The sequence below is a fragment of the Panthera leo genome, chromosome E3 (genome assembly GCF_018350215.1).
Source record: "Panthera leo isolate Ple1 chromosome E3, P.leo_Ple1_pat1.1, whole genome shotgun sequence".
Lineage (NCBI taxonomy): Eukaryota > Metazoa > Chordata > Mammalia > Carnivora > Felidae > Panthera > Panthera leo.
In genome coordinates this window covers 39,229,474-39,253,667 of record NC_056694.1, presented here as the reverse complement: position 1 = coordinate 39,253,667, position 24,194 = coordinate 39,229,474, and the positions used below count along the sequence as shown (strand labels likewise).

The 24,194-nt window shown below is 46.3% G+C and overlaps 1 protein-coding gene across 1 annotated transcript in view; it reads left to right on the top strand.

The window, feature by feature from the left end:
- Positions 1-24,194, top strand: part of LOC122210246 (ATP-binding cassette sub-family A member 17-like) — an 87,887-nt gene that overhangs the window by 3,639 nt on the left and 60,054 nt on the right. The window contains 7 exon segments of the mRNA XM_042922850.1: positions 8,871-8,956; positions 9,348-9,606; positions 13,963-14,090; positions 15,147-15,309; positions 16,696-16,955; positions 17,618-17,734; positions 19,099-19,216. Coding sequence (XP_042778784.1) covers positions 8,909-8,956; positions 9,348-9,606; positions 13,963-14,090; positions 15,147-15,309; positions 16,696-16,955; positions 17,618-17,734; positions 19,099-19,216 — 1,093 coding nt within the window. The 5' untranslated portion in view covers positions 8,871-8,908.

The window sequence follows — 24,194 nt, the reverse complement described above, 5'->3', positions numbered from 1 at the left end:
GGATAACATATTGCTTTGCTGGGGTTCAAAGGCAGCATCCCCTACCATCAAAATTTATTGTAAACCTTCATCTGTTAAAACTGACTTGTAATAAGATTTCGTGTGTTTCACCATGAATATGATTTCAGTGGAGTGTATTCATGGCTTGAATGGCATTTATAGAATTCGGTTAGATTCCTCTCTTGATATTTGCCTTTTAGCATGTCATTACATTATAGATTAATCGCCACCAATTGAAGGTGAGGCAGAAACTCTTCAAACGCAGTTAAATGGATTTTGAAATATGAGGATTTCCTTTGTACTTACACATCGAGTAAAAATGTGGAAAAAATGCTGCTGGAACTGTAGTCTGAGCTTGGAAGATATATCTGCTGTGAATTTGTGTGGGAATGGAGATTTCATTTCTTGTTTTATCTTTTGATAGCATGCGAAGTGCTTACAATGGTTTGCGATTACTTGTGATTCAAACAATGTTGGCTGTGATTTAAATGACTGTACTGCAGTGTAAGCTTCACACATGAGCGCTGTAAAAGCTAACTTCAAAGCTATTCATTGTTCAGTAACAGTGGTTGAGGGCAGATCTTCCAACCATTAAAAGGAGTCAAAACCAATCTTAACTTTGTAGGCTGGGCTGTAGTGGGTTGAATTTGGCCCATGGGCCATAGTTGGCTTGCCTGTGGTTCAGCTAATATTATATTGTCATGATTAGTGTAGCTTTAATGAGGTAGTATGTGTCCAATTTTGTACCTCTTTCAAAATGATTTTGACTATTTTATTCCCTTTGCCATTTCATATGATTTTTTTTCATTTCATATGAATTTTAAAGTCAGCTTGTTGGTGCCTACAAACTATAGTGGAGAGATTTTGATTCAGATGGCACTAAATCTAAAATTCAGTGTGAGTAGAAGTGATGTCTTAATAGTACAGACTTCTCTAGTCCATGAATATGGTATGCCTTTCCATTTATTTCTTAAAACAACAAAAAAACCTTTCATTAGTGTTCTTTCATCTAGATTCTGCACATATTTTGATTTATTCCTAAGTATTTCATTTCATCAGTATTGTCATTATCACAAATAGTACCTTGAAAAAACTTTGGGTTTCCATGTGTTCTTTACTAGTATATAGAAATACGATCAATTTTTGTATACGTACCTTGTCCCCTAGGACCTTGCTAAACATACTTATTAGTTGTAAAAAATTTTTGTAGACTTCTTGGGAATATCATGACATCCGAGAGTAAAGACTTTTCTTTTTGCCTTATTATTATGTTTTTAGTTATATGTCACCCTTATAATATTTTTTTCTGGATTTGGTATCAAGGTAATGCTGACATCATAAAATGAGTTGGAAAGTAGTCTCGCTTTTTCCAAGTGCTGGAAGAGATTGTATAGAATTAATACTGTTTCTTCCTTAAATGTTTGTTAGAATTTGCCAATAAAACCATCTGATTCTGGATTTTCTTTCTTGGAATGTTTGTAACTATGAATACAATTTCTTTAGTAGAAATAGAACTATTCAGGTTACCTATTTCTTCTCGAGTGAGTTTTGGTAGGTTATGTCTTTCAAAGAACTGATTTCACCTACGTTGTTAAACAAACAGGCATCAATGCTGTTATTGATATTTCTTCAGTTAATTTGAAATGTTTTATCACATACTAAATTCCCATGTCTACTTTGGTGGATATATACAGATTCTTCTTCTTTTTTTTTTATTGAGCTGTTACTATCCTAGTCTGGTATTTTTTAATTACTGAAGTTATAGAACAATAAATTGAATTTTTGGATAGTTCCTGGTCATTATCTGTCCCTTTCAGAATTTTCTTGCCTAATTTCACACCTTTGTGATTCATATGAACTTCTGAATCTGTTTGTTAAAAATCTTGTCGAAATCTTTACTGGCACTATGTAAACTTTATAGAACTATTTAGGAGAATTATATCTTCATATGGACTCTTCCTATGCAAAGACAAGATCTGTCTCTCCCATTTACTTGACCCTTTTCTTATGTCTCTTGATAAGAGTTCTACATTTTTCTCTGTAAAGGTATTCTTCATATAGGTCATATGGGCATATTTGTCATTACATTTCTTCCTACATGTTTTCTTCTGGTGTTGCTATTGAAAAAATGCTCTTTTCCTCAAATATATTTTTCTACCTGGTTTGTTTATAAGAAAGTTATTGCTTTTCTTTTAATACTTTTTTTTTTTCAACCTTCTTTTCACTGTTTCCTACGGTTTTTCAGTCATTCTTTTGGGTTCCCTGTGTATACAATTTTTTAAAAAATTTTCAAATGTTTTATTTATTTTTTGAGAGTGAGAGACAGAGTGTGAGTGGAGGAGGGGCAGAGAGAGAGGGAGACACAGAATCCGAAGCAGGCTCCGGGCTCTGAGCTGTCAGCATGGAGCCTGATGCGGGGCTCGAACCCACGAACTGTGAGATCATGACCTGAGCCGAAGTTGGATGCTCAACCGATGAGCCACCCAGGTGCCGCCCTGTGTATACAATTTTATGATGTGCAAATAATCATAGATTAGTCTCCTCTTTACCTATGTTTATGCCTCTTGATTCATTCTATCATGTGACCATAGTAGCACAGGACCACCAAGAGGTCATACAGCATGCTCTGCCTGCTGAAAAACTGCCAAAAGGTGACACCCACCAATTAGATAAAGGTACCTCCAGTTAGTTAAAGGCATCCCAACTATGCAGAACAATTAGATAAAGGAAGCCCTCTGAGTGGACCAATTAGTAAAGGTCCCTCTTTCTGCCAGTTGCCTCAGCCTTGTGTGAGGTTCACAGGGTGACTGGAGCAGACTGGGCCTCAGCCCTGTTCTTGTCCCCTTGGCTAGGTGCCCGTATAAGGGGAACAGCTCTCAGGACTGGACCCAATGGCTTTCCGTTAGCACTTCCAGAACGGTTAGAAAATAATGTTGCAGCTGGCACTGTAGTCTTGGTTTTGCTTAACCGCAATTTCTTCTAGTAGTCACCAAAAAGTATCTTTGCCTTTGATTTGAGATATATATAGTATTAGTGTGTTACAGACAAGTCTTTTTCTAAGGTTAAGGAAAAAAGATCCGGGAATACACGGATTTTATCAAATGCCTTTTTGGAATTTATTGACACAATATTATGAGTTTAAACCTTTGACCAATAAGTACGGTGAATTACACCAACAGATCTCATGATAGTGAAAATAGTGAATCATTCTAATATTTCTGCAGTGAACTTCCCATTTGCTCATGAGGTATTATTCCTTCCACGCACTTCTGGATTCTATAAGTTATCGAGGACTTTTAGGTCTTCTTTTCTTCAGTGAGAAGGAGTTGTAGGGTTTTTTGCTTGGCTGGTTGATTGGCTGGTTTTAAATGCCATCCTTCTCAGAGTTTGGTATCACTGTGATGCTAGCCTGGCTATTAAATATGGGAAGTTTTCGGTCTTTACGTTCATGGATCAGTTCAAACAGCATCAGAACAATCTGTTCCTTGCCGTTTAAAACAACCCACCCATCTGAGTTATTTGCACTTGTACTGCTTTGCAGGCTCTTTGACGACTGTCTCAGTTTCTTCGCAGTTTATCTGCAGATATATTTAGGTTTTAAAAAAATCTCTTCCTGTATTGGATTGACTTGGTGATTTCTATTTTCCTAGGTAATCAACCCACCCCAGGCAGGTGGACAAGTGATTAGCAGGGAGTTGCACGCTCTACCGACTGAACCAGCCAGGCACCCCTTTCCTTTTTTTATTCTTGATTAATGCATCCTGTGTCGACTCAGTGTGTTAGTGGGTTATTTCGTTTGGTGGTTTTATTTGCTTACACACGGGCACTTCTTTACTCTTTTCTAATCCAAAATTTCTGCTATAAAACAGTATCTGTTTCCGAGAAATTTAAATTTTTTAACTTTTACTTTTTATTGTTTTTAATGTTTATTCATTTTCGAGACAGAGACAGAGCACAAGTGGGGAAGGGACAGAGGGAGGGAGACACAGAATCCGAAGCAGGCTCCAAGCTGTCAGCACAGAGCCCAATGTGCGGCTCAAACCCACAAACTGTGAGATCATGACCTGAGCTGAAGTTGGATGCTTAACCAACTGAGCCACCCAGGAGCCCCTCTTGAGAAATTTAGAGTTCAGGAAACACATTACAGAAACAATTCTTTCAAAGAAAAAGGCTGTTGCAGACTACAGATGGTCTCGTGCTCTCTACCAATGATCCTTTTCTGGCCAGATTCTCAGCTGTGGCATTTAAAAAATACCTTGAAATGTATCGGTATATGAGACGAGCATATGATTCCATCTAGCTTGCCTGTATTGGACTCATTTGGTGTCTTCGATTTTCCTAGGTGTTCAGGAAAAGGAGTACTGTCCTTCCTCCCTGTCATCAACAGCCCAGCCATTAAGCTAAAGCATTACACGTGCCCTTGACACCCCTAACAATGGGTGACAAAGATGCCAATGACCTATAAGATGCTCACCCAGCTGCGTCACTGCAGAGTTTGTTCCATGAGCCAGGTTAACCAATCGTGATCTGTGTGATTAAAAAAAAAAAAAAAACAAAACTCGCACACATTCCTAATGGATTTCTGTGGGCTTTAAGTTTTCTTTTTCTTTATGTTTATTTATTTCTTTATTCTTGAGAGAGGGAGAGAACACAAGCAGGGGAAGGACAGAGAGAGAGGGGAGACAAGAGAATCCCAAGCAGGCTCCGTGCTGTCAGTGCACAGCCCAATGTGGGGCTCGAACCCACAAACTGTGAGATCGTGACCTGAAATAAAGTTGGAGGCTTAACCAACTGAGCCACTCAGGCACACTTGAAATTTCTGATTTAATCATGAAGGGGGGTTTAGGATTATGAATTTTCCTGTTGATAGTTCTGTCAAAACAGTTCTTTAAAGATCGATTTTATTTTTAGAGCAGCTTTAGGCTCCCAGCAGAACTGAGAAGGTAGAGATTGTGCACGCTCCCCGTCCCCTTATACACAGCCCGCGCCGATGGACACACTATTCTCTACTTCAGCTCAGGCTGCAGAATACCTATTTTGCAGAACAAATACCACAGATTGGGTGGTCATAACAACATAACTTATTTTCTCACATTTATCCCGCAGATCCCAGAAGACAGCCAGTACTCTGAGCTCTTAATTTTTTTCTACGATTGCATATCACTGCATTGTTCAGATGTGTAATCGTTTGTATTATAAACTAATCCCCTGTGGTGGGTACCAGGATGTTTATACTCCTTCGCTATTAAGAACAATGCTGCAGCGAATAACCTTGTACGGCGTCAGCTCATACGTGCACAGGTGCACCTGCAGAATAGATGCCTAGACGTGGGGTTGTTGGCTCAAAGGGCTAGTAGTGACGCTCTCATAGATGTTGTGAATAGTTGCTCTGTTGCTTATTTTAACCCTTTTTTTTTTTCTTTTTCTATCCCGGTAATTTGTTTTCCTAAATACAGCATAAATGGATTGTCTTGCTTTTCTGGGACCGGTTTGCATACCGTCCTCACAACTGAGCTTGGGGTGGATGGTTCAGAGTTTGTGTCGTGTTGTGCCCGTGGAAATGGCCAGCGCTTGGACCCCTTTGACTCGCCTGCCTCCTTTTCTCTGCAAAAGTGCTTGTTTCCAGAGTGCCCTCCAGTGACCATCCCATGCAGAAATCTGTGTCTCAGTGTGGCCGCTGTGGCTTTAAAACGCGTTTCCTGAAGACCAGATAGGTTGAGCACTTTTTCTTACGTCCGTCAGGCATTTGGGCATTTTCTTTTGGAGATTGCTCAAGTCTCTCAAGCCTATTTTTCTGTTGGGAAGTCTGTCTTTTTCTTAGTTACTTGAAGATACCTTTCCTCATTCTGGCTTCACTTACTCTCCTACTGGCTCTTTTCTGGAACTGAAATCCTTAATTTGGATGCAGCTCAGTTTGCCCAAGTTTTATGTTTAGGGGTTTAGAGTCGTGTTTAACAAATCTCTGCCCGCTAAAGGTCACGAATATGTTTTCCTATTTTTTCCCCTAAAAGCTTCATTGCTTCACCCTTCACAGTTAGATCTGTATTTCATCTGAAGTTGGTACTTTGTGTGTGGTGGGAGACAGGAGTCAGGATACATGGTCTCTTATATCAATAGCTGGTCGGCCCTGAGCCATCTGTCAGGAAGACCGTGCGTCCTTGTCCTGCAGCATCAGCTTTGTCGAAGATCAAGTGACCATGTATCTGTGGCCTCTTTCTGGAATTTCGTTCTGTTTCATCAGTTGGGTTACCGCTTTTGATTCTCGTTTCCACCTTGTACTGTAACGTTTTCCTTCGTACACATTATTTCCCTTACTAGGGCTTATTTTAAGCTACTGATTTCCAACAAGATGAGTTCTATTACTGACTGATCTTTTAATTTATTTTTTTTATTAAGTAATCTGTACATCCAACATGGGGTTTGAACTCAAGACCCTGAGACCAAGAGTCACATGCTCCATGGACTGAGCCAGCTGGGTGCCCCCATTACTGACTCATCTTTTGATGGTGGCATTGTGCCCAGATACAGTGCCTTCCGTGCATAGTTGCTACTTGTCATAAATCAATAGCACCGAAGTAAACTTTCTTTTAAAAGGAACAGTCTAGGGGTGCCTGGGTTGCTCAGTCAGTTAAGAGTCCAACTGTTGATCTCAGCTCAGTTCATGATCTCACAGTTTTGTGAGTTCAAGCCCCACGTCGGGCTCTGTGCGGACAGCACGGAGCCTGTCTGGGTTTCTCTCTCTCTGCCCCTCCCCCACTTGCACTGTGCCCTGCCAAAATAAACATTAAAACAACTTTTTAAATAAAAAAATAAAAGGAACAGTCTACTTGTATTATCACAAATTTGAAAAGGTGCTCAGTATGAAAACCTCCATCTACTCTAATTATTTTCCTGTCCCATTCCACTGAACAGTAGCTGTGGTTGGAGAAAACCATGCATTCTCATGGTCTCTGGGTGTTTTTTCTTTGAATCTGTGCTGGGCCAGTAATGAGCCAAAAACACCTCCTCGTCTACATGGCGTGGCTGTTCAGGCTGGCAAATTCCGACACCAGCTCTGAAGCCCTAAAAGTTGGGTGTTTTGGTACGTGGCTGTTCCCCATTCTTCTTTCTCCCCCCATATTAAGGTTTACACCCATGCCCCTCACCAGGTGAGTCAGCAGTGCCCCCCCATCAGAGCAGACGGTTTCCTTCCCTGTTGTATTGATCTTGGGCTCAGCTGTGTGATGCACTCTGGCCGGTGGGGTGGTTCACAAGGGTGTGTGACAAGATGCTTTAAATGCGTTTGCGTGGCTTGGCTTCATGCCATTAGAGCAACATGCTCCAGCTGGGAGCGGACCCGTGGCGCAGAGCTGTTTTCATCCAGTCCGGCTTCACTCACAAAACACCACACACCGGGTGCCCGAGACAACAGAAAAATGTATTTGTCCACAGTTCGAGAAGTTAGATGTCCAAGATCCAGGCGGTGGCAAGGTTGCTCCCTCCTGCCATTTCCTTCCCTCTCCTGGGCTGTCCACCCCTCGTGCGTCCTCTGTGCCCGCACACCCCCCGCTGCCTCTGTGTGTCCACATCTCCTCTGTGAGGACACAGGCCACCCTGACAGCTTCATTTTCCCTTGGTCGCCTAGGTCAAGTCCCTGCCTTTAAAAACTGTCACCGTCTGAGATCCTGGGATTAGGACTTAGACACAGCAAATGGGGCGGCAGGGGACACAATTCGGGCCATAACAAGACCTAGAGACGAGTCCAGCCAGTCCCAGGAGGCGGCAGAGCCGTGGGCAGGAAATTAATGCCGGTGGTTGGGGTTGCTGGCCAGACCAGATGGGCTGCAGCCACGGCTGACTACTCTAAACCTGCCTTGCGCTCGTTGTTTTTTTTTTTTTCCTACTATGGAGGTGAAATTCAATCACACCACCTGCCACTTTAAAGCTCACCTCCAGTGACGTTTAGTGAGCTCACAACGCTGTGTCTTCCATTTCTAATCGGCAATGTCAGAGACGCTTTCACCAGAGGAAAACGCATCCGTTCTTTCACTAGCGGAAAAACATTTTTCTGGAAATGAAGATCGTGAGGTGGCAGCAGCTAAAAGCTAAAGCACGTGACACAGAGAGAAGCAGAGAGCGGAAGGGGAGGCTCGTGCTGCCACCGCAGAGCGTCCTTTCCCCACAAGCATCTCTGTCACAGCCACGTCCTCACATAAGCCGTGTGCCCTCTGACGCCTTTATTCTCGGGCCCGTGTTTACTGAGTGGTGAGCACGCGCTGGCCCTGCTCTGGAGTCTGGGGGCTCCGTAGTGAAACAACAAAAAACAGCCCCTCCCACCCCCCAAAAAAAATCCCTGCTTTCATGGAGCATGCATTCCAGAGGGAAATCAGATCAAACAAGAAGTAAATAAACAGCACGTTCAGTAGTTTAATGACGCATGAGGGAGGCGTGCCCTGGGCAGAGAAACAGCAGGTGCGTGGGCTGTGAGCAGAAGCCACTTCTGTCCCTTCTGGATCACAGCCAGGCCCGCGGCGGGGCAGGGGAAAATGGGAGATGAGAGGAGACAGGGAGACCTTCACACAACCTTATCCTCATGAAGCTGGGCTCCTGCTCGGACAGGAGGGGTTGGGGCAGGAGACCCGGCAGGTGCAGGCTGTAGACAGGAATGTGGAAATCATCAGTGTGTCCGTGCATTTCAACATCAAAGACCAAGTGAGATTGCCCACGGGGAGTGTCAGCCGAGCCCCGCTGGGATGTTTAGAGGTGGGCAGAGGATGGGGAGTCCGCAAAAAAGAAGAAACGATGCTCGGAAAGTCCGAGAGCAGACAGCTCCTCAAGGACAGGAGGGCACATGTGTGTGATGCCTGACAGTTGCCCCGTTTGCTTCCCAGCTGGTGCTGATCCCTCCCCTTCAGGTGGGAAAGTGACAATGGTCAGGAATTTAAAACTTCTTCTTTGGAAGAATTTCATCTTGAAGGTGGGTAAGGTGGTCCTTGGAGCCGTGGGCATGTCCGGAGTTGGGGGACTGAATGTTTATGTCACGCTGGCATCTAATAACTGATTAAAGAAAAAATCAACAACTGTACTTGAAACGGGGCCCCTTCCTGCAAATAAGCCAGGTTCCCACTGAAATTCCGCAAACCGTCATCACTGATGATTGCATCATCATTACTGGTTTCTCGCCTCTGATGTCATGGAAAAGTCCAGAAAGAGAAGCCATTTAGTTCATTCTCTATTTTCTTCTTTTTTGTGGGTTGTGCAGGGAGACTGGGGGTGGGGGAGAATGAAAGGGCTTCTTAAATGGAAGAAACGTCACCGTGTGGTGACTTAACACTCGCGTTCTCATGCTGCTTTCCTTTCTGTTCTAGAAGCGGAAGACTCTGATAACAGTGCTTGAAATCCTAATGCCGCTACTCTTCTCCATGATCATCATGTACCTGCGTTTAAACAGTTTGCCTAAGCAAATACCTCCTGTCAACTATCCGGCCATCAATATCAGTTTACTGCCAGCCTTCCTCTATTTTCCTACTTACACCAGATACCAACTAGTGTATGTCTCTTCCAAAAGCGAAACGTTGAAGACTATCACTGAAGCGGTGGGGAAATCCTTTGACGTTGAGTTTGAAGGTGAGACATAAAGATGGGGTAAGGACAGGGAGGGAGGGAGGGCAATTTTATTGAGTTTGAGGCTGTTTCCTGAGGGTGCGTATAGGCGTGATTCCATATCTGGGGTCTCCAAATCCTAAAAAGTCTGTGGAGGTGACAGCTGGGGGAAAGCCGTCCACGAGGTCTCTGATTGCCGCAACCACGTTCTGGCGACTTGGGAGATTCTGAATTAGTCGTCCGTCTCTCTTCTCATTTTAATCAATTCTAAGCCAGTCTCTGCATGCAGCCAAGAAGGTCTCTCAAAGGTCGGAAAGGTCTGGCCAGCCTTGTGCTTCTGCCCCTCTGGTGGCTTCCACTGCACCAGTAGTCCAGGGTCTGGCCCTACCCCTGTCTCCAGGCTCCTTTCAGGGGCACTGGGCAAGCTGCCAGCCGGGCTTTATTTAGATTTCTCAGCTGTGCCTTCCTCTCTCTGCGCCCCTTTGGCTACGGTCAGAGATTTCTGATCCACGGTTCATCACACCGCCACTTTGGGCTTTCTGTGTCAAGTCTGCGGTTGACAAGCCTGCTGGGCTCCACCTCCCTGAGGGCAGAGGGCCCTGTCCGTTTCTTCATCACTGGGCCTCCTTCATGCCTGGCATACACTCGCTGCTCAATACATATTTACTGAATGAATAAATGCGTTCGTTAATGGAGTCAGATAGATACAGTTTTTCAAGACGCGGAATCCACAAAATGCGGAGTCACGTTCCAAAACTGCCATAATTGTAAGATATGCTTTTGTAAAGGTGTTCTAATAATACATAAGGTACCGAGTGAAAAGGAAGGGCTCTCCTGCCCCAGCTCTGAGTGCCACTCAACGCAGACAATTCTTTTAAAGGCCCTCAGGGGCAACACGCGTGGGGGCCGCTGTTTTGGGGCTTTGAGCTTGCCTGGCAACCTAAAATACCATTCTAATTCTACAAGTACGAGATTGGAAACAAAACACAACAGAGAAAGCTCCTCTTGGGAGGCTGGAGATGATCCGGCGGCGGTGCAGGTGAAGGACACGACTTGCGAAGTGGGATGGCGGCCTCGGGACTCGGGGGGGGGGGGGGGGGGGGGGGAGCAGGTGGGGGCCGCGGGGGGGCTGGGGGGGGTGTGACCGCCGTGAATGAGGCTGAAGGAAGCGGGGGTGGGGGGTGGGGAGTGGTCCGAGCGAGGCTGGAGTGTCTGCAGGAGACTCGCACGCCTCCCCCAAGTCTTGGGTATTCCTCCATGTGCGCGAGGCCGCCCGCGCGGCAGGGGTTTGAAGAGAAGTTGTCGGGCGCGATCTGTCTCTTCCTCTGGCTGCTCTCCGGGTCTCGCAGGGAGACGGAGATGAACCTGGGGCCTTGGGCTCCTGTCCGTGAGCAGCCCTCCGGGTCCCTAAACATTCGGCCTTTGCATCCGGCCTGGATCCCCACCTCACTCCCTGGGACCCCTCGGTCGCCTCCACGGAGAAGAAAGCATTTCTCTTCTGTCTTCCCTTAAGATCCTACCTCGGGCAACGTCTCCCTCCTCGTCTGGGGTGTCTCGAGGCGTTAATTCTGTTTCATTACCTCCGACTCACTTCTTACCTCATCGCTGTCGATACTCGGTCCTTGGCGTCGCCGGTTCCAGGGCTTTCCTTCCAGGCTTTCTTCCGCGCGTGCGCGCTGTGCCAGGGACGCTTCTGGCCTCCGCCTGCGGGAGTCTCCGGGGCTGAGTCCCGCGGTTCCGGGACCTCCCACTGCTTCCGCTTCCGCCGCCGCGCTTCTCTCTGCGTGCTCTGCGTCCCCAGGACCGACGGCCGTCTGCCTTCCACTCCTCCCTCTGTCCTTATTACATAACTGCACGTGAAATAATATAAGGTTTACAGTGAAAAGTCAAGTTCTCACCCCAAATGCCACTTCGCAGAATTCTTTGCTAGCAGTTTAGAATGTATTTTTCTGGAATTTAAACGTTAAAAAAAGAAAAACACAAAAAATAAACCTTAAAATTTCAATAAAAGAATAAGAACGATGAACACCAGAATTGTTTGCATTGACATTTTCAAATCACATAATAGGATAAGAAATAAAAATTACATTTTGCTCTTTGGGGCCATTCCCCTAAGTAAATCCTACACCCTGGAAGGAAGGGCAGTGGTTTGAAGAGCTCTCCAAACCGTGACAGACATCTGTTTTCCCTTTTGATGATCCTCACAGCCTGTTCTTTCCCTGGGGGTCTGGACCCCTCTCCTGCCGTCAGCCCTTGGTGCCTCCTCCTTGGGCTCAGGATGACTCCTGTGGCTACACCACTCTGCACTTCGTGGTCCCCTTGCTACCGTGACTTGTCCAGGGATGACACCTAACTCAGCCAGAGCCAAGGAAACACTGGGATGTTTCCCGGAAATTTCTGGGAAAGAGATTACTGCTATTTGTTTCTGCTAACAGGGCAGACTGGGTTATGTTGGCCTGTTGAAAAACATGCGCTGGACAAATATTAAAACTATGTTCTTGAAAGCAATGAAGAACCAAATTGATAGTAAGAAACTATCTAAACAAACAAACAAATCTAGGGTACAAATTTTGTTTCTTGACCCAAGAGGCCTGGCTGTGAACTTTACAACCGCTCATTAGAACGAACGTTTGTGTTTTGTACACCTTCCTGTATGTATGCTATTTTCCTCAATTTAGCCAAATGTTTATGTACATGTGTGTGTTTAAAAAGAAAGATAGGGGCGCCTGGGTGGCTCAGTCGGTTGAGCGTCTGACTTCGGCTCAGGTCACGATCTCGCGGTCCGTGAGTTCGAGCCCCACGTCGGGCTCTGGGTTGACGGCTCAGAGCCCGGAGCCTGCTTCCGATTCTGTGTCTCCCTCTCTCTCTGCCCCTCCCCCGTTCATGCTCTGTCTTTCTCTGTCTCAAAAATAAATAAATGTTAAAAAAAAAATTAAAAAAAAAAAGAAACATAAATATGGCTTAGGAAACAAACTATATAGAGGAAAATAGGAAGATTGACTCATAATCCTATTCCCCAGATATGTCACGATGCAGACTCACCCAGCCGATCTGAAAAAAGAAGAGGACCAAACAGAACTAGAAATGAAAATAAAACAACGTAAAACTCAGCTGCAGCTAAAAGTAGTGACCTCCCCTCCCCCCCACACTACCACCGAAGGGGCTCAGGACATCGGGGGAGCGGGAGCAATGCTGAACCAGGAAGAGAAAGGATTTCCATCTCTATCACACAGTTGGAGACTGGATTCAGTCTCAAATCTTGTGGGCCAAGTGATTCATTTTGGTTCCCTCCCCCCGCCCCCCCCCCCCCCCGCCAAGAATGGGTTTTGTTCTGATGAAAAGTTAAAGTTCAGTCTCATCGAGGAGCCTTTCGACATGCCACATAACCCCCAGCATCATTGGAGATTTTTATCATGAGTCAGTTCATTTGAAAAAACTCCATATTCTCAGAAACGTTTGAGGGAATGCTGCCACGCCAAAACAAAACTGGACTCCCATGGCACGGAGATGTGGTCAAAGGAACAGGAAGCGGACTTGGAAATTTAGATCAGCGAAATCGCTCCCAGGGAAACGACCGAGTGGACGCGTGTGATGGCTGGGAGACAAGGTCTGGGAGGCGCATGACAATGTCCAGCAACAGGATGAAGAAAAGGGGAAGCGAGAGCGACCGCGTCCCGCCCACCCACGAGGGTTTCTAAAAGGAAGCAACTGGACACACAGAGGGGAGGGGACAGAGCAGTTCACAAAAGGTTCCCGCAAGAGCGGCTGTGTCTGCGAGGCGCGCAGTCTCACCACTTCCTAAGAGGATAGCAGAAAGGGACAACCGTGGACGTGCGCTAGAGACTTCTGCGCGGAGATAAAGGCGCAGAAGCCAATGAGCTCTCAGAGAAGACACCCGGCTGGCGGCGAGGAGGCGGAATGATGCGGTGATGACTTCCACATTCTGAGCAAGCATTACTTTCGAGGAGGATCCCGGATGACAGCCTCGCCACACGCAAGGGCCAGGGACGGGAGCAATTATTTTTCTCATCAGAACAGCTACGTTTGTTTGTGATTCTGTCTCCCATTTCGGTTGCCGTAGCCAAGCAGACGAGCTACGGACAGCTCCCCGTCAACATGGCCAAGGGCGAGTTCCACCTCCTGTGGCCCTCAGCGCCGCCCAGCTGGGGGGCCTGGGACGAGAGATGGCGGGCATTCAGACCGTTCTCACCGCCTCGCGTGGCTCCCGGCCATCGAATGTGCTTATGTGTTCGCAGAATGATGGAGGAAGGTGTGTGTGTGTGTGGGGGGGGGGAGTCTTGCGGCCCCTCCGGCACCGGCTCAGGGAGGGCGGGGATGGGGGGGGCAGCCTGCTTGCTCACGGGACTTTTCTCTCCGCAGTCCTAGGCCATTCTTCAGTGCCTTTGTTTGAAAATTACATACTCCAGGATCCCAAAGCCGTCTTCGTGTTGGCTGGAATTGTCTTCGATCACACCTTCAATGACAGCAAGCAACCCCTGCCGCTGAAGGTAAGGGCCATCCGGTCCCGGAACGGCCTCACCATGCCTCCCAGGCTCGCGCGTGGGCCCATTAGGGAGTCTCGCCACCTGGGCTGCCCCTCTGTCTCCCTGTGTCTGCTTTGCCACCTGGCTGCCTTTCTTCCGGAGGAGGTGAGAAAATGCTCCCGGTTTCACTGCCTCCTACCTGGCCCCGGGGCACCTCCCAGTGTTCGGGGTCCTCGCAAGAGAGGCCTGCCCAGGGAGACCTGGGGCTGAGAGAAGGGGACCACGAATTCCAGCTGCTGGATGGCACACTGGATTCCGGCTTGGCAACCACTGGCTCTCTAGCCGTGGGAGGGGCGCCGACATTTCCGGGCCTCAGTTTCCCTACCGGTGTAGCGGGAGTACTAGCAGTTCCTAACTCAGCTGTTGCGGGCATCAGATGAGTTTGTGCCCAGAACCGAGCCGGGGACGGAGGCACTTTCCAGAAGGACTGGTTGTGGTTGTCATCAGACCACCACACTAATGACATGGGCTCCAGTATGGTAGGCCTGTCTGTCTGAGGACAAGGCAGTGGCTCCCATTGGGGGCGAGGAAGCCGCTCGTGTGTAGCTTTGGTGTCGTCCTGTGCCGCCTGATGATTAATGGCTAGAACTTGCATGGGGGTGTTGGCAGCTGGAGACAGACACGTTGATAAACAACCAGCAACGCTTTTCGAGCACTAACAATTGCCAGGCACACCCCAGGGACCATCTGACTTGATCCTACAGTGCCTCTGGGGCAAGCGCTGTTAACCTCATCCTCGTTGTACGGATGAGAAAACCGAGGCAAGAAGGTCAAGTCACCCGCCTGAACCGCCACCGCCATTCGGTGAGAGGTCTGGGGTTTGGGTCCTGGTGGCCCGGCTCCAGTGTCTGAGCTCGGAACCACCTTCCTGAAGGGGGGTCTCCTGGGCAGACCGCTGAGTGCTCCTCGCAGGGGAGGGAGGGATCGGCCTTCCCTCCAATCACAGCTGGCGGCAGACACGAGTCCTGGCTGAGCGTGGGGACCCCGTGACCCAGGTCGTCCTCTCTTTATCCCCTGCAGGTTAAGTACCGCCTGCGCTTCAGCTACACGCAGAGGAACTTCTTAATCGCGCAGCTCACCTCCAAACAAGATTATGTGGACAGCTGGGGCACATCCTTCCTCTACCCTCCCAACCCAAGCCAAGAGCCCCGGGCCTTAGGGCATTCGGATGGCGGACTCCCTGGTGAGGAAGCCTCAACGATGTCAGTCTCGCCCACACTCACGTGCCTCTCGCGCTGTCACTGCCGTCTGAACCCTTGCTAAGCTAGCAGCTCAAAAGAGGCTGAAGGAGTAACGTTTAGAAACGTGTCGCTGGGTAAAACGCTTTCATTCTAGAGGAAGTTAAAGAGCAGTAAGGCTGTGACGCTGAGCTGTTTGAGGGAGGAGGGGGGGCATTTTACGGGAACAAGGAGGGCGTGTCCCTTCTTTTTGTCTCCGCACGTACTCACGTTTGCTTATATACCTGACGGTCTTCAGCTCTCTGCAGGCCAGGGGAGAAGCCGTGGGGCAGCTCGGAGGCCTGGCCTCCACGTCACTGTAGCCCTGGGGTCTCCCTCTTTGTGCGGGGTTCGGGGAGACCTCCCTGGTAGGGAGCGGACAGCTCTCAGGAAATCGAGCAGACAGCGTGCACCTCCCCGGAGGATGGCCACGCAACTGCCGTGAACCTTGGGCCCACAAGCCCAGTGAGTGGGAATGTAAACACGAGGGCTTATCATTCCATGCGATTCTAGAAAGGATGCCAACGGTTCTGCAGTGGAAATGCTCCGACATGCCGTGAAGACTCCGTGATGGTTCCCGGAATTTTATTATCAGCAATTTGTTCCTCCCTTTTTCGTGCTGACAGATCCGGGGGTCTGCTTAGGTCAAGGCCATCGGGAGACCGTGGTCACCTCCCCTTTACTGCTGGGTACCCCACGCTGGCTCTGCCCATGCGGAGGGCCGGTAACCCCTGCTGGGAGGTGGGGCCTTTAACTCTTACGAGATCCCCACACCGGGAATCTCTGCCCTCCGACCTATTTTTCCCAAAAGCTGACCTTCGCCCACCGACTACACTGTATGAAAATAAACATTGCCTGTGGTAAAGTTTGGCTTTGAGGCTTGGCAGCAAAATTCAATGACCATAACCCTCGGACCACAGCAGTGACAGCTCAGACAGAGGACCCAGTAGGTGAGGGGGCGCGTGTCTCCCAAGTCCTTTGCATTTAACCATTTCGTGTATCCTGGATGACCGGAAGTGCGGAGCAAGCACCCTCTCCCTGAAGCCCGAGCACTTAGGGGAGAGGATGCGGCCCCACCGTGCAAGAGCGTGGCAACGGACACTCCTTGTTTTGTGGGCTCAGGATGCCTTTGCCCTGTTTTCTGATAAAAGACACCATCACAGCCACAGGGGGTCCCTGGGGACGCTGCTCCTTCTTCCCCGTGGCGGCATGTGGACTCCAGGGAGCCCGGCCCGCTCCCGCCCGATCATCTCCGGGAATCGTTAGCCACGACCCGCCTCACTCAGCGGGTGTTCTGCACCTCCAGTCTTCTGAGTCTCTTATGCTCGGGTGTCCGCTGTTCTCTCACGCAGGATACAGCAACGAAGGCTTCCTGGCCATCCAGCATGCGCTGGACAAGGCCATCATGCACTACCACGCCCACAACGGGACGACCGAGATGTTTGAGGGCCTGAGTGTGCTTGTGAAGAGGTTCCCCCACGGAGCCCACGTCCAGGACGGGCTCCTGGTGACCCTTCAGAACGAGTTCCCTCTTCTGCTCATGCTCAGCTTCATCTGCATCGAGCTCATCATCATCAATTCCGTTGCCCTGGAGAAGGAGAAAAAACTGAAGGTAACCCCCCAGCCCCCGGCGTGGGGTGCGAGCCTCTCCCGGGGCGGGGACGTGTACAAGCACCGATGAAAAATGACCCGGTGGGGATGAGGCCGTGGCAGGGACGAGGCTGCATGGGTGTTAGAGGGACCTCCCCCTGAGGGATGGACGGCGGATGTCGGACGGTGGTTCGTCATTCGACCTGCTTACAACGTAGACGATGCCGTCTGCTGTGACCACGTGAGTCCTTGCGTTTGGACTTGCCCACGGCGGCTGTTCAGAAGATGCCTGCGGACCGACTCTCTGATGAGCGCACAGGAGAGGATGTCCGCCCAGGATGAGTCGCTCTCTCGTGGCTGCAGCCGGGAGCCCAACCTAACACAGGCTGCCCCGAGAGTCTCTCTGCCTGCCCGCGCTCTCCCGTTACCTGTCTCCTCACCTTTTGCTCTCGGTAGAGACCCTCTGCCTCCTCACTTTAATTTTCTTCTCCTTCGATTGCTTCTTAGGACTGTATATAGAAATCGCCTGCCGGCGGCTCCCCAGACCTTGCGTGGCCTCACCGACCGTGCACGGTTTGCTCCGTCTCGTGCACTCAGCACCGTCTGAGCGAGGCCACCTGCGAGGCCGCGATGGGTGCGTGGCGCTGGCAGTGGTGGGACGCCGGGCTCCTCTGCTTTCTCTAGGAGTACATGTGCATGATGGGAGTGGACAACTGGCAACACTGGGCTGCCTGGTTCATCGTGTTCTTCGTCTCGGCCCTCCTCGCCGTTTCTTTCATGACCGTCCTCTTCTGCACACAGGTGCGTGTCCGGTCCCTCCGCACACGCTAAGCGGAAGGAATGTGGCTGCGGAGCGGGCGGCGGGGCTGAGACTCGACAGAAGATGAGAGCACAGCCAGGGACGCGCACTTGGGGCAACCTCAGGTGGTATTTGCGGAAACTTTGCGGGCATCGGGCACTGAAGCTGCACCATCCGGGAGAGCCTTGACGGCCTTCCGCTGCTGGGGCTGCAAGTACTGGACGTGGGTGTGATTAATTTCGTCAGGGAAGTGGGATTCGTCTCCTAATTAAAGTATTTTATAAACTTTAAAACATTACAACTCCGCAAATAGTTGAAAACGGTTGTTGTAAAAGATGGAGAACGTCCTCTTAGGCCCATCCTACCGTGTTAAATTCTCCTCCGTGCTGCCATCGAGATCTGGTGTTCCAATTTGCTAACTTGCATCTGATGGCTAAATTATAATCCACCATGTGGATAAATGAAGATTTAGCTTCTAAATTACCCAAATTGGGGCACTTTGGATAAAGGTAGGCAAGAAAACCCAGACCACATGGCAAAATACATAAAACAAAGAAAACGGCCAGAAAGCATTAAAAAGAGGAGACGTGAGGTGTCCAAAGAAATACTATAGTTATTATAAGAGCGACAATGACAAATGGGATAAAGTCTCTTATTAAAGCGAAAGAGATTCACATTGGGTCAAAAATAGAATTCAGACATATGCTCTCTTTAAAAAAGATACACGTACAGAGCGTAATTTATAAAAGGTAATGGACACTGGATCAAAGTTATGCCTTAAAAAAAAAATCAAGATATGTTGTCTAATTTAGACTAATCTTGTGGTTTTAAAACAATTTCTGCATTGTTCTGGGGCCCCTGGGTGGCTCAGTTGGTTGAGCGTCTGGCTCTTGATTTTGGCTCAGGTCATGATCCCAGGGTCGTGGGATCGAGTCCGAAGTCAGGTACCATGCGGAGCATGGAGCCTACTTAAGAGTCTCTTTCTCTAATGCCTAAGAAAGTGTCTTCTTGAAAGCCTTGGCTTTAATCATAGGATTTTTTTTTCCCCTCTGTATCCCCTGTGTGGTATTAAACCACATCATGTCTGATCCAGGAAAAAAAAAGAGTCTCTTTCTCTCTCTCTCTCTCTCTCTCTCTCTCTCTCTCTCCCTCTCCCTCCCTCCCTCCCTCCCCTCCCGCTGCACCTCTCCCCCACTCATGCTCTCTCTAAAATAAAAAATAAAATAAATTCATTAAAATAAATAAATAAATAAATAAATAAATAAATAAATAAATAAATAAAAGTTCTGCATTGTTTTCAGGGTATTTTATGCCTCTCCTCATTCTTTCCACGTAAAAACAATGTGTGTTTGTGACTGCTCCACAGGTGAACAGTGTGGCGGTGTTCAGGAACAGCGACCCTAGCTTGATATTTGTTTTCCTACTGTCTTTTGCCACGGCCACTGTTTTCTTTGCTTTCATGATCAGCACATTCTTCCAAAAAGGTGAGTCCTGATACAATTCTCAGTCGGGGAGTGTGTGTGTGACTTCTTTTTCTGGTAGCATTGCTATTCCAGTTACGTGCATCATTAATTATTATTTCTCCAAAGCCAAGTTTTCACCTCTACGGTTACTTTAGCAATAGAGCAGCTCCATTCCCCATAAAGGCTTAGGGAACTGTCTCTATATACGTATATCTTTATGCCTCATTTGGCTTCTAAATGTAATTTCAAATGGAAGCAAATGGTAAGTCCCAATGTGGAAGGAAATGAAGGGTAAGACATCCAGTGCAGACAGGTTTCCAGGTCTTGATTGTGAGTTGGGCACAATGATAGGGTAGCTTATAAGACACCACAGTAAGAGAGGAATTCCTGGGACTTTGGTCCTGTCAGAGGGGTGTTACCTCTAAAACTGTTGGTAGAGTCGCTGAACTACTAGAGACAAAAATAACAGGAAATGGAGTCAAAGTCAGAGTGTGGGATAACTGAGTCCTGATTCAAATAGAGAGACGGAGGTAAAAACATGAATGGAGGACGGGTCCAGCAGGTGGTAACAACAACAAAAAGGCTTAAAAGAATTTGGGAAAAAATAAAAATGTGGTATAAATGAAGACAGGCAATTTATTGTTTACATTGGTGAATATTTGACATCAGATACCATGTTCTAATATGTGGGCCCTGGAAAATATGGACCCTGCCAAGATGGGGGTGGGTTCTTTGGGAGGCTGACTGGGCTTGGACACTATCTCCTGATTCAAATTCTTTACCTAGTATCCCACTATCTCTCAATAGCTCAAGGGCAAGCATGGCAGGGGAGATAGTCAAGGAAGAGAGTTACGTGGATACCTTAGAGCATAAGTATCAAAAGGATGCTCAAAAGCTAAGGCTAATGTGGTACAGAAGGTTGAAACCCCCAAAATTGAGCTTGCGTTCACACATAAGAAATAAGCACAGGCTGGAAATAAAAGACAAAACCAATGAGGTCAGAAGCACAATAAAGCAAGACCAGAGTAGGAAACAGTCCCAAGTGAAGGCAAATATATACTACGCAACTCAGAGTCTACGACCAATTGCTTTTTGATGAAGGGGCCGAGACAATTCAACAGGCAAGGAATAAGGAACAGTCTTTTCAGCAAAGGGTGCTGGGATAGCTGGATATCCACGTGCAAAAGAATGAAGTTGGACCCTACATCACATCATGCACAAAAATCAACTCAATATGGATTGTAACCCCAAATATAAGAGTTAAAACTACAAAATCCTGAAAAGAAAATACAGGCATAAATCTTTGTGATCTGGGGTTAGGTGGTGATTTCTTAGACATGACACCAAAAGCATAAATCATAAATAAGCAAATGGATAAATTGGACTTTCTCAATGTTAAAAACTTTGTGCTTCAAAGGATACCATCAAGAAAGTGAAAAGACAACCACAGACTGGGAGAAAACATCTGCAAGTACTACATATCATAAGAGACTTGCATCCAACATAAGTAAATTAAACTAAATTAAACTAAACTAAAAATAAAAACAAAAATATTCCAAACTCATTCTACAGGCAGGCGTTGCCTTGATACCAAAGCTGGAAAAGACATCAGACCAAAAAAACTACAGATTAAAATTCTTTATGAATACAGAGATGGAAAAATCATCAACAAAACACTAGCAAACTAAATCCAACAGTATATTAGAATGATTACACACTATGCCAAGTGGGGTTTATCCCAAGAATGGAAGAATAATTCAACATATGAAAAATAATAAATGTAATACGCCATTTGATAAAAGAAAAAATAAACACAATTTTATTCACTTTTATTCATCTCAATTGATATTGAAAAAGCATGTGACAAAACCCAGTACTTTTCATGATAAAAAAATTTTAACAAACTAAAATTTAAAGGAAGTATCTCAATCAATAGTGAGCATGTACGAAAACCCCACAACTAACATCATATTCAATGGTGAATAATTGAAAATATTCCCCCTAAGATCAGGAACAAGATAAGGATGCCCACTTTCCCCTCTGTTATTCAACACTGTACTGGAAGTTCTAGCCGGAGCAATTAAGAAGAAAAAAGAGGGGCGCCTGGGTGGTGCAGTCGGTTAAGCGTCCGACTTCAGCCAGGTCACGATCTCGCGGTCCGTGAGTTCGAGCCCCGCGTCAGGCTCTGGGCTGATGGCTCGGAGCCTGTTTCCGATTCTGTGTCTCCCTCTCTCTCTGCCCCTCCCCCGTTCATGCTCTGTCTCTCTCTGTCCCAAAAATAAATAAAAAACGTTGAAAAAAAAATTAAAAAAAAATAATAATAAAAAAAAGAAGAAAAAAGAAACCAAAGACATGTAACTGGAGAGGAAGAAGCAAAACTCTCTCTATTCAAACGTGACATGATCTTATACAGAGAAAATCCTAAAGAATCCACAAAAAGAACTTTGAATCCAGCGAATTTGAATCCAGAAACAAATGAATTCAGCAAATTTGCAAGATACAAGGTCAACACGCAAAAATCAGTTGTGTTTCTATACACGCACAGTAACCATCCCCAAAAGGAAATCAAGAAAACAATTCCACTTAAAATGCCATCCAAGATAAAATACTCAGGAATAAATCTGACCACAGAGATAAGAGACTTGGTAAAAGAAATCAAAGATGACTTAATGGAAAGACATCCCATGTTCATGGATTGGAAGACTTAGTATTGTTAAAACGGCCCTATTCCCCCAGATTGATCTACAGATTCTATTCAGATCCTATTAAAATCCCAGCTTCCTTTTTCTCAGAAATGGACAAGATGATCATAAAATTCACACGGAATGGCAATGGGCCTTGAAAAGCCAAAACAATTTCAAAAAAGAATAACAAAGTTAGAGGATTCACACTTCCTGGTTTCAAACTTACTACAAAGCTGTAGGGATCAAAACAGTGTGGTACTGGCATGAACATAGATAGACTGATGGAACAGAATTGAGTGTCTAGAAATAAGCCCATACATCTAATAGGCAATTGATTTTGACAAGGGTGCCATGACCATGTAACGGAAAAAGAACAGTTTCTTTAACAAATGGTGCTGGGACAACCAGATAGGCACTTGGACTCCTACCTCACTTCATTCCTTAGATGGCTGAATACTATTCCATAATATGGACAGACTACATTTGGTTATCTTTTCATCTGTTGATGGAAACTGGGTTGTTTCCACCTTTTGGCTGATGTGAACAATGCTGTTGTGAACATTTGTGCACAAGTGTCTGTTTGAGTTTGCTTTCAATTCCTTTGGGCATACACCTAGGAGTGTAGATGCTGGATGATGATTCTATTTAACTTTTTGAGGAACATTTTGAGGAAGTAGCAAACTGTGTTTTACAGAAGGTGCAACATTTTACATTTGCACAGCAGTACATAAGGGCTTTTTTTTTTTTTTTTTGAGAAATACCTGTTCAAGTCTTTTGCCCATTTTTCACTTGCATGGTTTGTTCTGTTGCTGCTGAATTATATGAGTTACTTATGGACTTTGAATATTAATCTCTCTTCAGATATGATTTGCAAATATTTTCTCCCATTCCATGGGTTGTCTTTTTACTGTCTTGATAGTGTCTTTTGATGCACAAAAATTTTAAATTTTGTTAAAGTATAATTTATCTCTTTTTTCTTTTGTTGCCTATGCTTTTGTCCTTATACTAAGAAACCAGTGCCAAACCCAAGGTTATGAAGATTTCTCCCAAGGTTTCTTCTAAGAGTTTTATAGGTTTAACTCTTATGTTTAGAACGTTGATCCATTTTGAGTTAATTTTTGCATATCGTCTAAGATCAGGGTCCAACTTCATTCTTTTGCATGTAGATATCCAGTTTTCCCAACACCATTTGTTGAAAAGCTACTCTTTGGGGAGCCTGGGTGGCTCAGTCGGTTGAGCGTCCGATTTCAGCTCAGGTCATGATCTCACAGTCTGTGGGTTCAAGCCCTGCGTCAGGCTCTGTGCTGACAGCTCAGAGCCTGGAGCCTGTTTCCAATCCTGTGTCTCCCTCTCTCTCTGCCCCTCCCCCACTCTCACTTTGTCTCACCCTGTCTCTCAAAAATAAAAATAAAAAATAAAAATAAAAAAAGCTACTCTTTCCCCCATTGAACAGCTTTAGCATCAATTGAAAATGAATTGATCATGGGGCGCCTGGGTGGCTCGGTTGGTTAAGTGTCCAACTTACGCTCAGGTCATGATCTCACAGTCTGTGAGTTTGAGCCCCACGTTGGGCTCTGTGCTGACAGTTCAGAGCCTGGAGCCTGCTTTGGGTTCTGTGTCTCCCTCTCTCTCAAATAATAAATAAACATTAAAATTTTAAAAAAAGAGAAAAAGAAAATGAATTGATCATGTACGTGAGGGATTGTTTCTGGGCTACTATATTCCACTGGTGTTTATTGGTCTAGACTTTGAGAGGAATTGATGTTCATTCTTTAAATGTTTGGTAGAATTCACAAGTGAAGTCATTATGGTCCTGGGATTTTCTTCGTTGGAACAGAATGCGAGGGGCCTATGGGGCACCATCCAGTGTACTAACATACACATTACTGGATTCCCAGAATAAAAAAAGAGAAAGGGGGAAAAAAAACCCACCAGAAAGAAATATTTAAAGAAATAATGACTGAAAACAACCCCAATTTGATGAAAGACATGAATCTACAAACCCAAGAATCTCAGTGAACTCCAAGCAAGATAAACTCAAAGAGATCCACACCAAGAGGCATTCAAATTGTCAAAACCCAAAGTCAAAAAGAGTATTTGTGAAGGCATCAAGAAGAGGCTCCTCGTGTACAAGTGAACCTTGGTCATATCAAAAGCTGATTTCTCTTCAGAAACTACAGAGTTCAGAAGTTAGTGAGATGACATTTTAAATCCCGAGAGGGTTAAAATTCAACCAGGAATTCTATACCTGGCAAAACCCCTTGAGAATGAAGGTGAAATTGAGACATTTTCGGACAAACAGAAGCAGAGAGTGT